Consider the following 13595-nt stretch of genomic DNA (forward strand, 5'->3'; position numbering starts at 1 on the left):
ATGTTGGCTATAGCTACTGGGGTTACTTTTTGGTTGGCCAACGATTTACGTGGTGTTGCGCACCTGACGTTACTCAGGTCCGCATGGAGCTGGAGGGGGCGTGGCTTCCAGCTCCGCCTGAATTTCGGGAGATTTTCGGGAGAAAATTTGTCCCGCGGGAGGTTTTCGGGAGAGGCGCTGAATTTCGGGAGTCTCCCGGAAAATCCGGGAGGGTTGGCAAGTATGTGGAGGACTCTCGCTAGGACCCACCCTTTGTCGACCGCATGGGCTGGGTTCTTCGAAGGATGCAGACCTTGAATTGGGACACAGCTATTGACATGTCACAGATTGTAGTTTAGCACTGATGGCTGATTTTGGTACATAAGATATGCTAACATTGTGATTTTTGTGCACTGATTGATTTAATTTTTTATTAGTAGATTGTACAGTACAGTACATATTCCGTACAATTGACCACTAAATGGTAACACCCGAATAAGTTTTTTCAACTTGTTTAAGTCGGGGTCCACGTTAATCAATTCATGGTAAAAGTACAGTGTCAGAAGTGGGATGATTGATACTGTTTTGCAATAAATACAACTCTTCACTGAGGCTTTCCTAAATGCAGTGTAGTCCGATCACTGAATAAATTGTTGATAATCATTGACACACTTGCAGGGACACGATTTCAGAGGTCCGACCCCCGGATGCTCATGCGTTTTGGATCCCACCACTGACCACAGGGCCACACAGGTGAACGGCACTCTAGAATTTGATCATCAACGCAGTGAGACTCTACCTAACTAATAAGACAGGAGATTTTTTTTAAACACTTCCCTCCCCAATTACTGTACTAGACAAACATGTAGCAATCCTAAATGTGTGGGGGGGACCATAAGGCAAGCAGATGTGGAAGGGTGAAAAAAAAAGAAAAAGAAGACAGCGGGACTGATGCAAAAAATAGATATGTTATGATTCTTAATCGATTAAAAAGAAAAAAACGATTAAAAAGGAAAGGTTTTATTTTTATTTTTTCAAAATCTGTCCTGTCCAGCCATTTCAGTAAAAGCTTAGGTAGAATTGCATTAAACAAACCAGTTTTGTTTGAAGTAACATAGACATTTATCAGATCCAGTTATCTATCTTATGAAGGAATGTAGGTAATTATAGAACTGGCACCCAATGTTAATAAAAAAGTATTGATTTTGATTCAAGAATCGACTCTGAATCAAATTGTTACTCCCAAGAATCGAATCGTGTGGTGCCCAAAGATTCACAGCCCTAATCGTTATTACATTATGATCACTGTATAGTTTTTATTGGTTATTTCGTTAGTTTAAGACAATTATTTTGACCGGGGGGGGGCAAATTATAAGGAAAAACATTTATCTGGGGGCTGGTATATCTATTTTTAGGAACACTAATACAAAACCTCACAATAATGTCTGATTGAATGCTAAAAACGTTATGACAGACCGCCTTGAAAACGGAATGGAATTTTAAATAGTTTTACTGAACGAGACCCCCAGAATGTACATGAAAATAAAGAATGTGGGATTTACAATATTAACTATGAACGATAAAACACTGAATATTGACAACATATGAACGCCACACCCCCTCTCGATCGACATATTTTACAATCAAGCGAAACGCAACAAAAATGCAACAAACACAGCTACATGTTAGGGATGTCCCGATCCGATATTTGGATCGGATCGGCCGCCGATATTTGCAAAAAAATGCGTATCGGCAAGGCATGGGAAAATGCCGATCCAGATACAGTTTTAAAAAAAACTCCGGTCCGTGTTTTCCAACGCACCGATTTAAATAATACATTCCACTTTTCTGCTGCTCCGTAATATCCGTTCCGCATTTTCCAGCACACCTTCAACACATCCACAATTCTCACGCAGTTGCTTTTAGCTGCTGGCATTGCAGTACAGGCTCTTCTCACTCTTTCCTGTGTCTCCCTCTTACAGACAGCGAGCGCACCTTCTTACACACGTCACATACTGTCACGACATACGTCACATACGTATACGTCCTCTCCCAGCAGAGAGCGAGGTAGCAGCATGGCTAACGTTAGCTGTGATGCTAGCGCAGCCGCTAAGGTGCGCGCCTGCTCAAGCGTCCTCTGCGCACGGCAAATCTATGCCACGCACAAAATCAAATAAAAAAATAAGCGCATAACAATTTTCGACACACGGACACGACAGAGAAAACGGCTTTTGTCATCATTGTTCAAATATTGTAAGGTCTGTCGAGACGCTTATCTCCATTCGGTGCCACACTTCCACACCATCGCCGAGGCAAACATTTCCACATCAACACCGTATGAAAAAAATAGTGATTTTTTTTAGTTGTGATTTCCCTCTCTGCATGAAAGTTTAAAAGTAGCATATATTAATGCAGTATGAAGAAGAATGTTTTAATGTAGACATGCAAGCCTTGAAAGAAAATTTTGAAAATCAAGACTACATTTCCTGCAAATGGGTGCATTTCTACCCTATATTTTAACTTTAGATTTATTCTCATATCAAACTCTTTTAGTTGTCTTTTTGACACTTACATCCGGCGCCCCCCTCCACACCCTGGATTATAAATAATGTAAATAATTCAATGTGATTATCTTGTGTGATGACTGTATTATGATGATAGTATATATCTGATAGTATATATCTGTATCACGAATCAATTTAAGTGGACCCCGACTTAAACAAGTTGAAAAACTTATTCGGGTGTTACCATTTAGTGGTCAATTGTACGGAATATGTACTTCACTGTGCAACCTACTAATAAAAGTCTCAATCAATCAATCAAAACACATAGAATCATCATACTGCTGTGATTATATGCATCAAGTGTTCATTCAAGGCTAAGGCAAAATATCGAGAGATATATCGTGTATCGCAATATGGCCTTAAAATATCGCAATATTAAAAAAAGGCCATATCGCCCAGCCCTAGTTCAATGATGCCATTTCTGTTTGTCATGTATAATTTTGTCTATTTTGTGTTTATCCTTGAATAAACAGGTCAGTTTCTTGTTACCAACCATTGTGTATTATTCAAACTCCCCTAATTCAGCTGGCTAGTTGTTATCAAGAGTACTAAAACCCTTTTCAACATGATTCTGACAACTAAGTAGGCTAAATAACTTTAAACTTTAATACATGCTCGGATAGGCCATTATCGGTCAGTATCGGTATCGGTCAGTATCGGTATCGGATCGGAAGTGCAAAAACAATATCGGTATCGGATCGGAAGTGCAAAAACCTGGATCGGGACATCCCTACTACATATGAACGCGAAGGGTAAAAAATAAACCCACCTACAATCCTAAATATCTGATATATCACTAAGCTTTAGAACTTTGTTGTAAAAATCTGCTTCCGTGTCTGTCCCTGACACCTGCATTTCAGGTGGCCGCTCTGGAAACACTCTGTAGAAACGCTCCCCACCCACACTGCTTGGTGGCTCGTCTGAGCTGCTGTGACTTAGATTACCATAGTAACTAGTATATCATGCAAAAGTGCAGATTCCAACTATTGAAATATTTTGTACAGTTCAAGATTTACTGTCATTTGAAAGCATCAATGCACACCATAACGGCAGCTACACTTTCCATCTTAAAGATCTAAAAAAATTATTTGGGAACAGGGGCGCCGAAAAGGGGGGGTAAACGAGACGGATTCTAGGGGCCCATGATGGAGGGGGGCCCAGAGAGGCCCCTAATGATGATGAAATTATAATACAGAAAAAATAATGACACTGTGTTGGGGGCCCTGTAAAGATTCTTTTCATGGGGCCCAAAATCCCTAGCGGCGCCCCTGTTTGGGAATGTCCGGCGGGCCAGATTGAAAAGCTTAACGGGCCTTAATTTGCCCAGGTCTGATGTAGACAAAAGCTCGGAGTCTGTGCATGAAGCCAAATATTTTCAAAAGTAAATTATTGCACATTATTGTAATGTGTGGCACCTTGAGACATGAATATGTTAACAGTCTAACAGTAACATGTCTTCCTTCATTCGTTATTCCTACAGTTTTGTGCATTTATAAGTATAAAATCTAAATGTTACAAATCGATTCGCAATTTTGGAGAGAAAAAAAAATATTTTTTTTTCTCCTAAAAATTGTGCAGCCTTAGCAGACATATTGTCAATATCTTGTAAAAAGTAATCCCAGAAATTTTTATACGAGAATCCAGTTTCCCTACCTGCCGTGATAACACAACTTTTAAAACACTCTCCTGCGCCTCTTTACATTTGACAATTGAATGAAAAGTGTGCTGCACTGAGAAGGAAATGGGCAATTATGTTCTCTGTCCTTGATTCAAAGTAGGGCGGCGGAATGTTTCCTGTAAATTGAAATCGCTGTGTACCAAGAAAACTCTCCCGTAATCATTCACTGGCCACGGCGGATCGAGCAGAGACAAATGAAGATCTGACTTCACTCGGAATGATTTGATTTTCCACACTAATGGACAAGTGGGTCAATTTGACTTCAAAATACACAGCAAAATCTTTGTGAGATCTTTAATGGCATAAATTAGTGCTAATTAAGAAAGCCAGACTGGAACAAAAGAGGAATTATGCTAATCAAAGTGCAGATACTTTAGACGGGTGTGTGTGTGTCTCCGTGTGTGTGAGTGTGTGTGCGTGTGTGTGTGTTGATGTGGAGATGTCTCCACGCATTTCTTGAATTCACAAACATGATTCGATTTAATATGTTTCAATGTGTTAATGAAGGGGACCTCTCTCCTTCACGCCTGATATATTTCTAAAATGTTGGGAACATTTAGGACAAACAGTATATTTGGGCTGCTACTAACGACTATTTTCATAGTTGACTACCTATCTTAACATTTAGTCGACTCGTCGGATTATGAAGCGGAGTATTTTTCGAACTATAAGGACTTAAAATCCTTTTTTTTCTCAAAACTCGACAATGCGCCTTATAACCAGGTACGCCTAATATACGGAATAATTCTGGTTTTGCTTACCGACCTCGAAGCCATTTTATTTGGTACATGGTGAAATGATAAGTGTGGCCAGTAGATGGCAGTCAAACATAAGAGATGCGTGTAGACTGCACTATGATGGTAGTCACGCACAAGAGGTAAACTGCAATATGACTCAAGTAAACAACACCAACATTTTATGTGTTCCATTGAAAATATAGAACATTACACACTGCGCTCAAAAATCTATCAAAATGTTTTAGTACGACTTTGGTAAGCTGAGAAGCCGCACCGCTTGATAGATTGTCGGCACATTAAACAAACGAGTTATCATTAGTTATTATTATGGTGTGTGTATAAGGTAAGACATTACCTGGCGTTTTGTTTCGCAATATTAGGCAAAAGCAACTTTTCTTACCTTCTGGTACCTGCTGATCTGTATTTGGGATCTGCATAAGTCCTGAAAATATGCGTGAGTCCGCCTTTGAAGTCCGTGGCGGCACCGTAGTCAATAAGCTTCTTCTTTTTCTCTATCTTCTTGTTATGGGACATTGATCCTCCGCTGTTGCCATTTCTAATATAAAGTAGTGTAAAGTTCTTACTTATATATGTCAGTAAACTCACCATGAAAGCGCTAAAACATAACGGTGTAGTGAGTTTACATTATTTACCCAAGGAACTTTAGTTATTATTTAGTTCTGGTCGGACTGGTTTTTTTTGGGACACATTTTCGGCGTTGTTGTTGTTTCCGGATGAGAAGATGCTGCTCCGTTATCGATTTAAATAAAGGCTGAATGTCATTAAAACAGTTAGCTCCATCTTTTGACACTTCTTCCACTCCCGTCCTTGCACGCTACATCGCTACAACAAAGATGACGGGGAGAAAACGCTGTCGAAGATGGGCCACGTAAATAAGACCGCCCACAAAACAGCGCATCCGGAAGCAACTGTCAGAAAGCGGCTTGAAGATGATCTGTAAAACATAATCTATGCAACATTTTGACATAAGAACCACCATTACATGTTATGTAGACCACAAGGAAGTGTTTTACATTTAGAAAAAAAAAAAAGACTCCTTTAAAGCGCCCTATAATCCGGTGCGCCTTATATATGAAAAAAGGTCAAAAATAGACCAATCATCTGCAGTGCGCCTATGGTCTGGAAAATACGGTACCTATCTTAACATTTAGTCGACTCGTCGGATTATAAAGCGTACACATATTTAATGGCTCTAATTTTTCCATTAACTTTTAAATGCAGCTTAGGGTATTTTGTGGTATGTGCGGACAAACAACAAAGATAATTAATCCATTCATAAATATTTATTTATACTCTAACTGTGCTGCTCATTCAGCTCATTTTAAAGAAAGGAAAGGCTAAGTGAAAATAAATAAAAAAGATAAATAAAATGAACCTTGTTTGTGTATAAAAAAACGGTTAACATAGCAGCAATTAAAAAAACAACAACAAATCAAATCTAACATCTTCAGAAAAACAAGAAGCATTTTGTGTGGATGTTGAAAATGCTGCACACTGGATGCAATCTTACTTGGAGGGGAGGAAACAAGTGGCAGAGGTGAATGGCACCCTGTCCCCCTCCTCTCAGTAAGCTGTGGAGTCCCCCAAGGCAGTATATTAGGGCCTTTACTGTTCCTAATATACGTAAACGACATGTCATCAGCATGCGACTGTGAATTGTTCCTGTTTGCGGATGACTCGGCCCTGCTGGTATCCGGCAAGGACAAATCACAGGTGGGAAAAAATCCTCAGTGCCGAACTCTGTAGAATTTGCACCTGGCTCGCTGACAATAAGCTATCCATACACTTAGGTAAAACGGAATCCATCCTATTTGGGTCCCAAATCAACCTTAAGAAAGTCAGTGACTTCACTATTAAAGTGGGTGACATTGTTATCACCAGGAAAGATAAAGTCACCTACCTAGGTTCCATTCTAGAGGCTAACCTTTCCTGTGATAAAATGGCAACTAAGGTAATCAAAAAGGTCAACCAACGAACAAGATTTCTCTACATAATCTCATCTCTGGTCAACAAAAGCACCATGAAAACTCTAGCGGGAACTCTCATTCAACCCTTTTTCGATTACGCATGCACCTCCTGGTACCCTAGCACCTCCAAAACCCTCAATTCAAGACTCCAAACATCCCAGAACAAGCTAGTCAGGTTACTTCTAGACCTCCACCCCAGATTCCACCTCACTCCTACCCACTTCTCCAAAGTGGGCTGGCTCAGGGTGGAGGACAGAGTCAAACAACTTGCACTGAGCCTTGTCTATAAATTTCGCTACACCTCCCTGATACCGACGTACATGTCAAACTACTTCCAGAATGTAAATGACCGCCATAACCACAACACCAAGGGGAGCTCCACAAACCACGTCAAACCCAGATTCCAATCAAACAAAGGTCTTAACTCATTCTCCTTCTATGCCACATCAATATGGAATGCACTTCCAACAGGTGTAGAAGAAAGTGCATCTCTATCCTCCTTCAAAACCGCACTAAAAGAACGCCTCCAGGCAACTACAACCCTAGCATAACCCCCTCCCCCCACCACATCCCACCTCCCCGGATTGTAAATAATCAAATGTATATAATTGTATTGTTAGAATAATTGTTTCTAAATTATCACAAAAAACTTTGTGTTACATTGAGTTCTGTCAAGTAAGAAGACAAAAGCTGTCTTTTAAACCTACCAAGAAGAATGCTCGTAAAACTCCACTGTGTAAAGGGGAGAGCCACATGAAGGGTTTTCTGATTTCTCTCATGTATGGTAATCAACAGAAGGATGTTGTTCGGGCCCAAGGACTTCAAAGCGGAGAGATGACAGTATCTGCCCAATTTCCAGACGAACTCTTTTTGAACTATTTTATGAATTCTTTTTGAACTTTCTGTGAATTATTTACGACCTTTTCTGTGAACTTTTTGCGACCTTTGTCCTTTGGAAACAGCCGTGGCCATGTGGTCGGGGAGGGTCCAAAATAAAAGAAGGAGGCATACAATCTTTTGGCAGAGCGTGCTGGAGATTGTAGAAGGATACAATGTCCGGGCGACTCTCAATATATTGAGTCCAAATTGAATTCTGTCTCTGTTTAATTCTTTGCCTCTTGTCTTGTTTAATAGATGTCATCAGTGTTTGAACCTGACATGTATAACTTGTGTGATGACTGTATTATGCTGATAGTATATATTTGTACCATGAATTGATTAACGTGGACCCCGACTTAAACAAGTTGAAAAACTTATTCGGGTGTTACCATTTAGTGGTCAGTTGTACGGAATATGTACTGTACTGTGTAAACCAGTGGTTCTCAACCTTTTTTCAGTGATGTACCCCCTGTGAACATTATTTTAATTCAAGTACCCCCTAATCAGAGCATTTTTGATTGAAAAAAAGAGATAAAGAAGTAAAATACAGCACTATGTCATCAGTTTCTGATTTATTAAATTGTATAACAGTGCAAAATATTGCTCATTTGTAGTGGTCTTTCTTGAACTATTTGGGAAAAAAAGATATTCAAATAACTAAAAACTTGTTAGACTTAGACTTACTTTTTATTGTCATTCAAATTTGAATTTTACAGCACAGATAAGAACGGAATTTCGTTACATAAGCTCATGGTAGTGCAGGATAAAAAAGCAATAAGGTGCATATATAAATAATAAATATATACAAACAATATATAAATATATATATATAAAATAAATAAATAAATATATATAAATACATATAAATAAATAAATAGATTACTGTACAGATAAATATATGGCACTTTTTCACATGCGTCCACGTTTATGGATGTATGTTATATTGTCTGTTGAAAAATAAACAAGTGATTCAATTATAAATAAAGATTTCTACACATAGAAGTAATCATCAACTTAAAGTGCCCTCTTTGGGGATTGTAATAGAGATCCATCTGGATTCATGAACTTAATTCTAAACATTTCTTCACAAAGAAATAAATCTTTAAAATCAATATTTATGGAACATGTCCACAAAATATCTAGCTGTCAACACTGAATATTGCATTGTTGCATTGTAATGAATGGAATAGCCTACTTGATTTGATGTTCAGTTTATGAACTTACATTCATATTTTGTTGAAGTATTATTCAATAAATATATTTATAAAGGATTTTTGAATTGTTGCTATTTTTAGAATATTTAAAACAAAATCTCACGTACCCCTTGGCACACCTTCAAGTACCCCCAGGGGTACGCGTACCCCCATTTGAGAACCACTGGTGTAAACTGTACTGTTTCATATAATGTATTCTCTTCCTTTGCAATCTACTAATAAAAGTTTCAATCAATCAATCAATCAATCAATCAATCATGTATTGATTAACTCCTGGCAGTTTTAGCACTCAATGTATAAAATTGTATCATTGATTCAGAATGAATAGCTTTTATTTGAAATATTTTAAATAATTAAAATAAATGACAATAATTCTAGCTAAACAAAAGAGACCACGTACCATGGCTTGGATGCTGCTGTGCGTATGGAGAACACCCTTCGGCCTTCCTGTAGTACCACTGGTGTAGATGATCATGGCTGGTCCATCAGCACTCTTTGATCTGACCTCTTTCATGTCTTGGGTGTCACCTTCGTTTAAAGCGCTGAGGTTGGAAGTAGGCGGAAGTTTGATGCAAGGCAAACCCAGCCTTTGTGCCAGGGGCTCCAAGTTCTCAGCATAGGGGTGTCCCGCCAGCAGCAGTGCACTCTGGGAGTCTGTGACGATGTACTCCAGTTCAGGCGGTGGGTGTTTTCTGAAAAGCGGAACCGCCGTGCCACCGCTCATCCAAGTAGCCCACTGGGCCACCGTATAGGAAGCATCATTAGCGCACAGAAAGGAGATCCGTTTCCCTTCCAGGCACCCAAAGTCAGAGTTAAGTGTGGAGTTGATTGTCCTTGCAAGTCCCAAGCTGCTGGCATAAAGTTGCTTGTAGCTGTGGCTGCCGCTACTATCTATTATGGCTGATTTGTCTCCAAATGTCAAAGCTGCAGTAAATACTGGCCCCCGGTTAATCCTTGATGAGGGTACTCTTGTCCATCTATGAGCTTTCCTCTGGACGGTATGTCCTAGAAACCACCGTTTTGCATAAGATGAACAACAATGTATGTCAAGGGTTGATTTATTGCAAGACTTCCACTTTAGGAAGTGACGTGCAGCAACAAATCCTGACAACATGGTAGAGGTGGCTTGGTCAGATCATCCAGGCTGTAAACATCATGATGGATGGCATCGTCTCTGTCTTATGGATGTCATGGCACCTGGTGAGTCACAAGCAAAATTATTTTTCAATGTGGCGATTGATTAATTGGGAGTCAATATTTTTTTGCAGCCTACTATGGAGGTTAATTTGTGTGTTTTTGGACACAGCATTTATGTAACTGAAATTTTTGCGTTTGAATTTTGTGAACTGAATCAAATTATGCTGATCATTTCATTAAATAAAAATAAGAGAACAAAATGTGTGCGTTTAAAAAAATCAGTTTGTTGAAATAGTGTTATAAAATTCAGTGTAAAAAATTTGTTGCAGAAATATTTGTGGCTTTTTTATTTTAAATTATACGGACAATATAATTTAATAAAAATACAAGAATAACATGTGTGTGTTTAAAAAAATCAGTTTGTTGAAATAGTGTTATACAATTCAGTGTGTAAAAATTCAGTGTAAAAAATTTGTTGCAGAAATATTTGTGGCGTTTTTATTTTAAATTATACGGACAATATCATTTAATAAATATACAAGAATAACATGTGTGTGTTTAAAAAAATCAGGTTGTTGAAATACAGTGTTATAAATTTTAGAGTGTAAAAATTCAGTGCAAAAAAATACTTAAAATACTTTTTTTTTTACATCAAATTATACTGACAATATAATTTAATGCAAATACATGAGCAAAATGTTTGTGTTTAAAAATGTACAGTAGTTTAGAAAATTCAGTGAGTAAAAATTCAGTGTATAAAAATTAAGTGTAAAAAAATGTTCAGTGTAAAAAATTTGGTGTGTAAAAACTCAGTGTAAAAAAAAAAAAAAGGTTACTTTGTGTCTTTATTACAAAAGCTTTTTTTGGACACTGAATTTATGTAACTGAATTTTTTGTGTCAACTGACTCAATTTATGCTGACAATTTCATTGAATACAAATTTGTGAGAAAAATGTGTGAGTTTAAAATTCAGTTTGTTAAAATACAGTGTTTTAAAATTCAGTGTAAAAAAAATCAGTGTGGAAAATTTCAATGTATGACATTATAAATGTATATCAAATTATACTGACAATTTCATTTAGTAAAAATACAAGAATAACATGTGTGTGTTTAAAAAAATCAGTTTGTTGAAATACAGTGCTATAAAATTCAGAGTGTAATAATTCAGTGTGAAAAAGACTGAAAAAAACTTTTTTTTTTAAACATTAAATTATACCGACAATATAATTTAATGTGAATATAAGAGCAAAATGAATAGAAAGACACAAATTAATTAAATTAAAAATAAATAAATAAATACAATTATACAGGGATACAAAATTATATCCATCCATCCCTTTTCTACCGCTTGTCCCTTTTGGGGTCGTTGTAAAAATTATTTGTAAAAACATCAGTGCATAAGACTCACTTCAGGTAAGAATTAATCATCTCATTGGCTGGTTCTAAGAAAAGATTGATTGCTGTAGTCTTAATTTACCAGAAGTGGGTCTTTTGAAGCAACAAAAATGTCTGCACTGAATTTTTTTTATACATTATATTTTTACAATAATTGTTTACACATTAATTTTCAAACATTGTATTTTTAACAAACTAAATTTTTGAACATGCAAATTTTTGCTCACACTTTTTTATCCAATTAAATTGTCGGCATAATTCAGTTTACAAAATTCAAAGGCAAAAAAAATATGTTTCATAATATCAGTGTAAAAAAAACAACCTTTTATAGTAAAAGACACAAATTAATCTCCATAGTCTACGCTCCAAGTTATAAAATAAAATGAAAAAAATAATTAAAAAAATAATACAGGGATACAAAATGATATCCATCCATCCATCCAACCATTTTCTACCGCTTGTCCCTTTTGGGGTCATCGTAAAAGATATTTGTAAAAACATCAGTGCATAAGACTCACTTCAGGTAAGAATGAATCATCTCATTGGCTGGTTCAGATTGATTGCTTTCGTCTCAATTTACCAGAAGTGGGTCTTTTGAAGCAACAAATATTTCTGCACTGATTTTTTTTACACTGAATTTTGTTATACATATTTTTTTTACAATAACTGTTTACACATTAATTTTCAAACATTGTATTTTTAACAAACTGAATTTTGCTCACAAATGTTTATCCAATTAAATTGTCAGCATAATTCAGTTTACAAAATTCAAAGGCAAAAAAATTAAGTTTCATAATATCAGTGTGAAAAAAAAAGAAGCTTTTATAGTAAAAGACACAAATTAATCTCCGTAATCTACGCTCCAAGTTGTAAATTAAAATGAAAAAAAAAAAAAAAAAAATTATACAGGGATACAAAATTATATCCTTCCATCCATTTCTACCGCTTGTCTCTTTTGAGGTCGTTGTCATATAATCTTTTCAACCTTTGTGAATGCTAAAGTGCATCATATGAATGGTAGGTGCAATAAAAACAAATAAGCAAAATATGAAAAACATTATGAATCATGCAGGTCCATAACAATATGTATATTATCGGAGTTTTAAAACTAGTTAGCTGTAACTTTTTCAGAGCTCGAGTTTCCTCACTTTGACTGCATTTGTGCTCGTAACAAACTAGTAAAGGAAATATTAAGTCAATTATATATATATTATTATATCAGATATGTTTTGGTTTGCTAATAATGTACCGAGAAAGAGAAAGGACAATGCTGATTTATTATGATTTACAGTAAATTCACTACGAGTCGACATTTAACAAGGCAAAAAAGAAAAAAGAAAAAAAAAAAAGAACAGCGTATAACATTTATATTGAAAAATACATTTAGAAAAAACACCGCAAAGCTGCAGTCGACGCCGTTTTTCAAACTGTATTATTATTATTATTATTTAAAACCACCTCACCTACAAGCCGGTGTGTTGTGAAGAAGGACAGTGCACCACATAATGGTTCCGGCAAGAAACACCTACTGATGATTCAAGAGTTCCCTCTTATTCTTACTGCAGTATCGCGTTCCCCAGGAAATAGACGAATCAAGTTCTGATTTAAAAAATACATTAGATATCTAAATTTAAATTATTTTCTTCCAAAATTATTAAAATGATATGTTTGAAAGACTTTTAATATAATTTCCTTTATTGCTTTAGAAGAGAATAGAATAGAAAGTATTTTATTGATCCCTGGGGGAAATTCAAGACCAGTTTGCTCACAATAAACAATTAACACTAAGTATTTTTTACATGTGAATAATATAAATACAGTCTATTATACATCATTATTCACATGTGAATAATATAAATACAGTCTATTATACAGCATTATTCACATGTGAATAATATAAATACAGTTTATTATACAGCATCATTCAGATGTGAATAATATAAATACAGTCTATTATACAGCGTTATTCACATGTGAATAATATAAATACAGTCTATTATAAATCATCATTCACATGTGAATAA

The 13595-nt window shown here is 36.3% G+C and overlaps 1 protein-coding gene across 2 annotated transcripts in view; it reads right to left on the reverse strand.

Moving 5' to 3' along the window:
• acsf3 (acyl-CoA synthetase family member 3) overlaps nt 1-13080 on the reverse strand; it is a 145876-nt gene extending 132796 nt beyond the window's left edge. For both annotated transcript variants that reach the window (XM_061974770.1, XM_061974771.1), the window contains exons 1-2: nt 13035-13080; nt 9440-10236 (exon numbers count right to left, since the gene is read on the reverse strand). In XM_061974770.1, coding sequence (XP_061830754.1) covers nt 9440-10153 — 714 coding nt within the window. In that variant the 5' untranslated portion in view covers nt 10154-10236; nt 13035-13080. The remainder of the gene's footprint in view (nt 1-9439; nt 10237-13034) is intronic.
• Nucleotides 13081-13595: the final 515 nt, after the last annotated feature.

Source organism: Nerophis lumbriciformis, linkage group LG15 (assembly GCF_033978685.3).
Source record: "Nerophis lumbriciformis linkage group LG15, RoL_Nlum_v2.1, whole genome shotgun sequence".
In the NCBI taxonomy this organism is placed as follows: Eukaryota; Metazoa; Chordata; class Actinopteri; order Syngnathiformes; family Syngnathidae; genus Nerophis; species Nerophis lumbriciformis.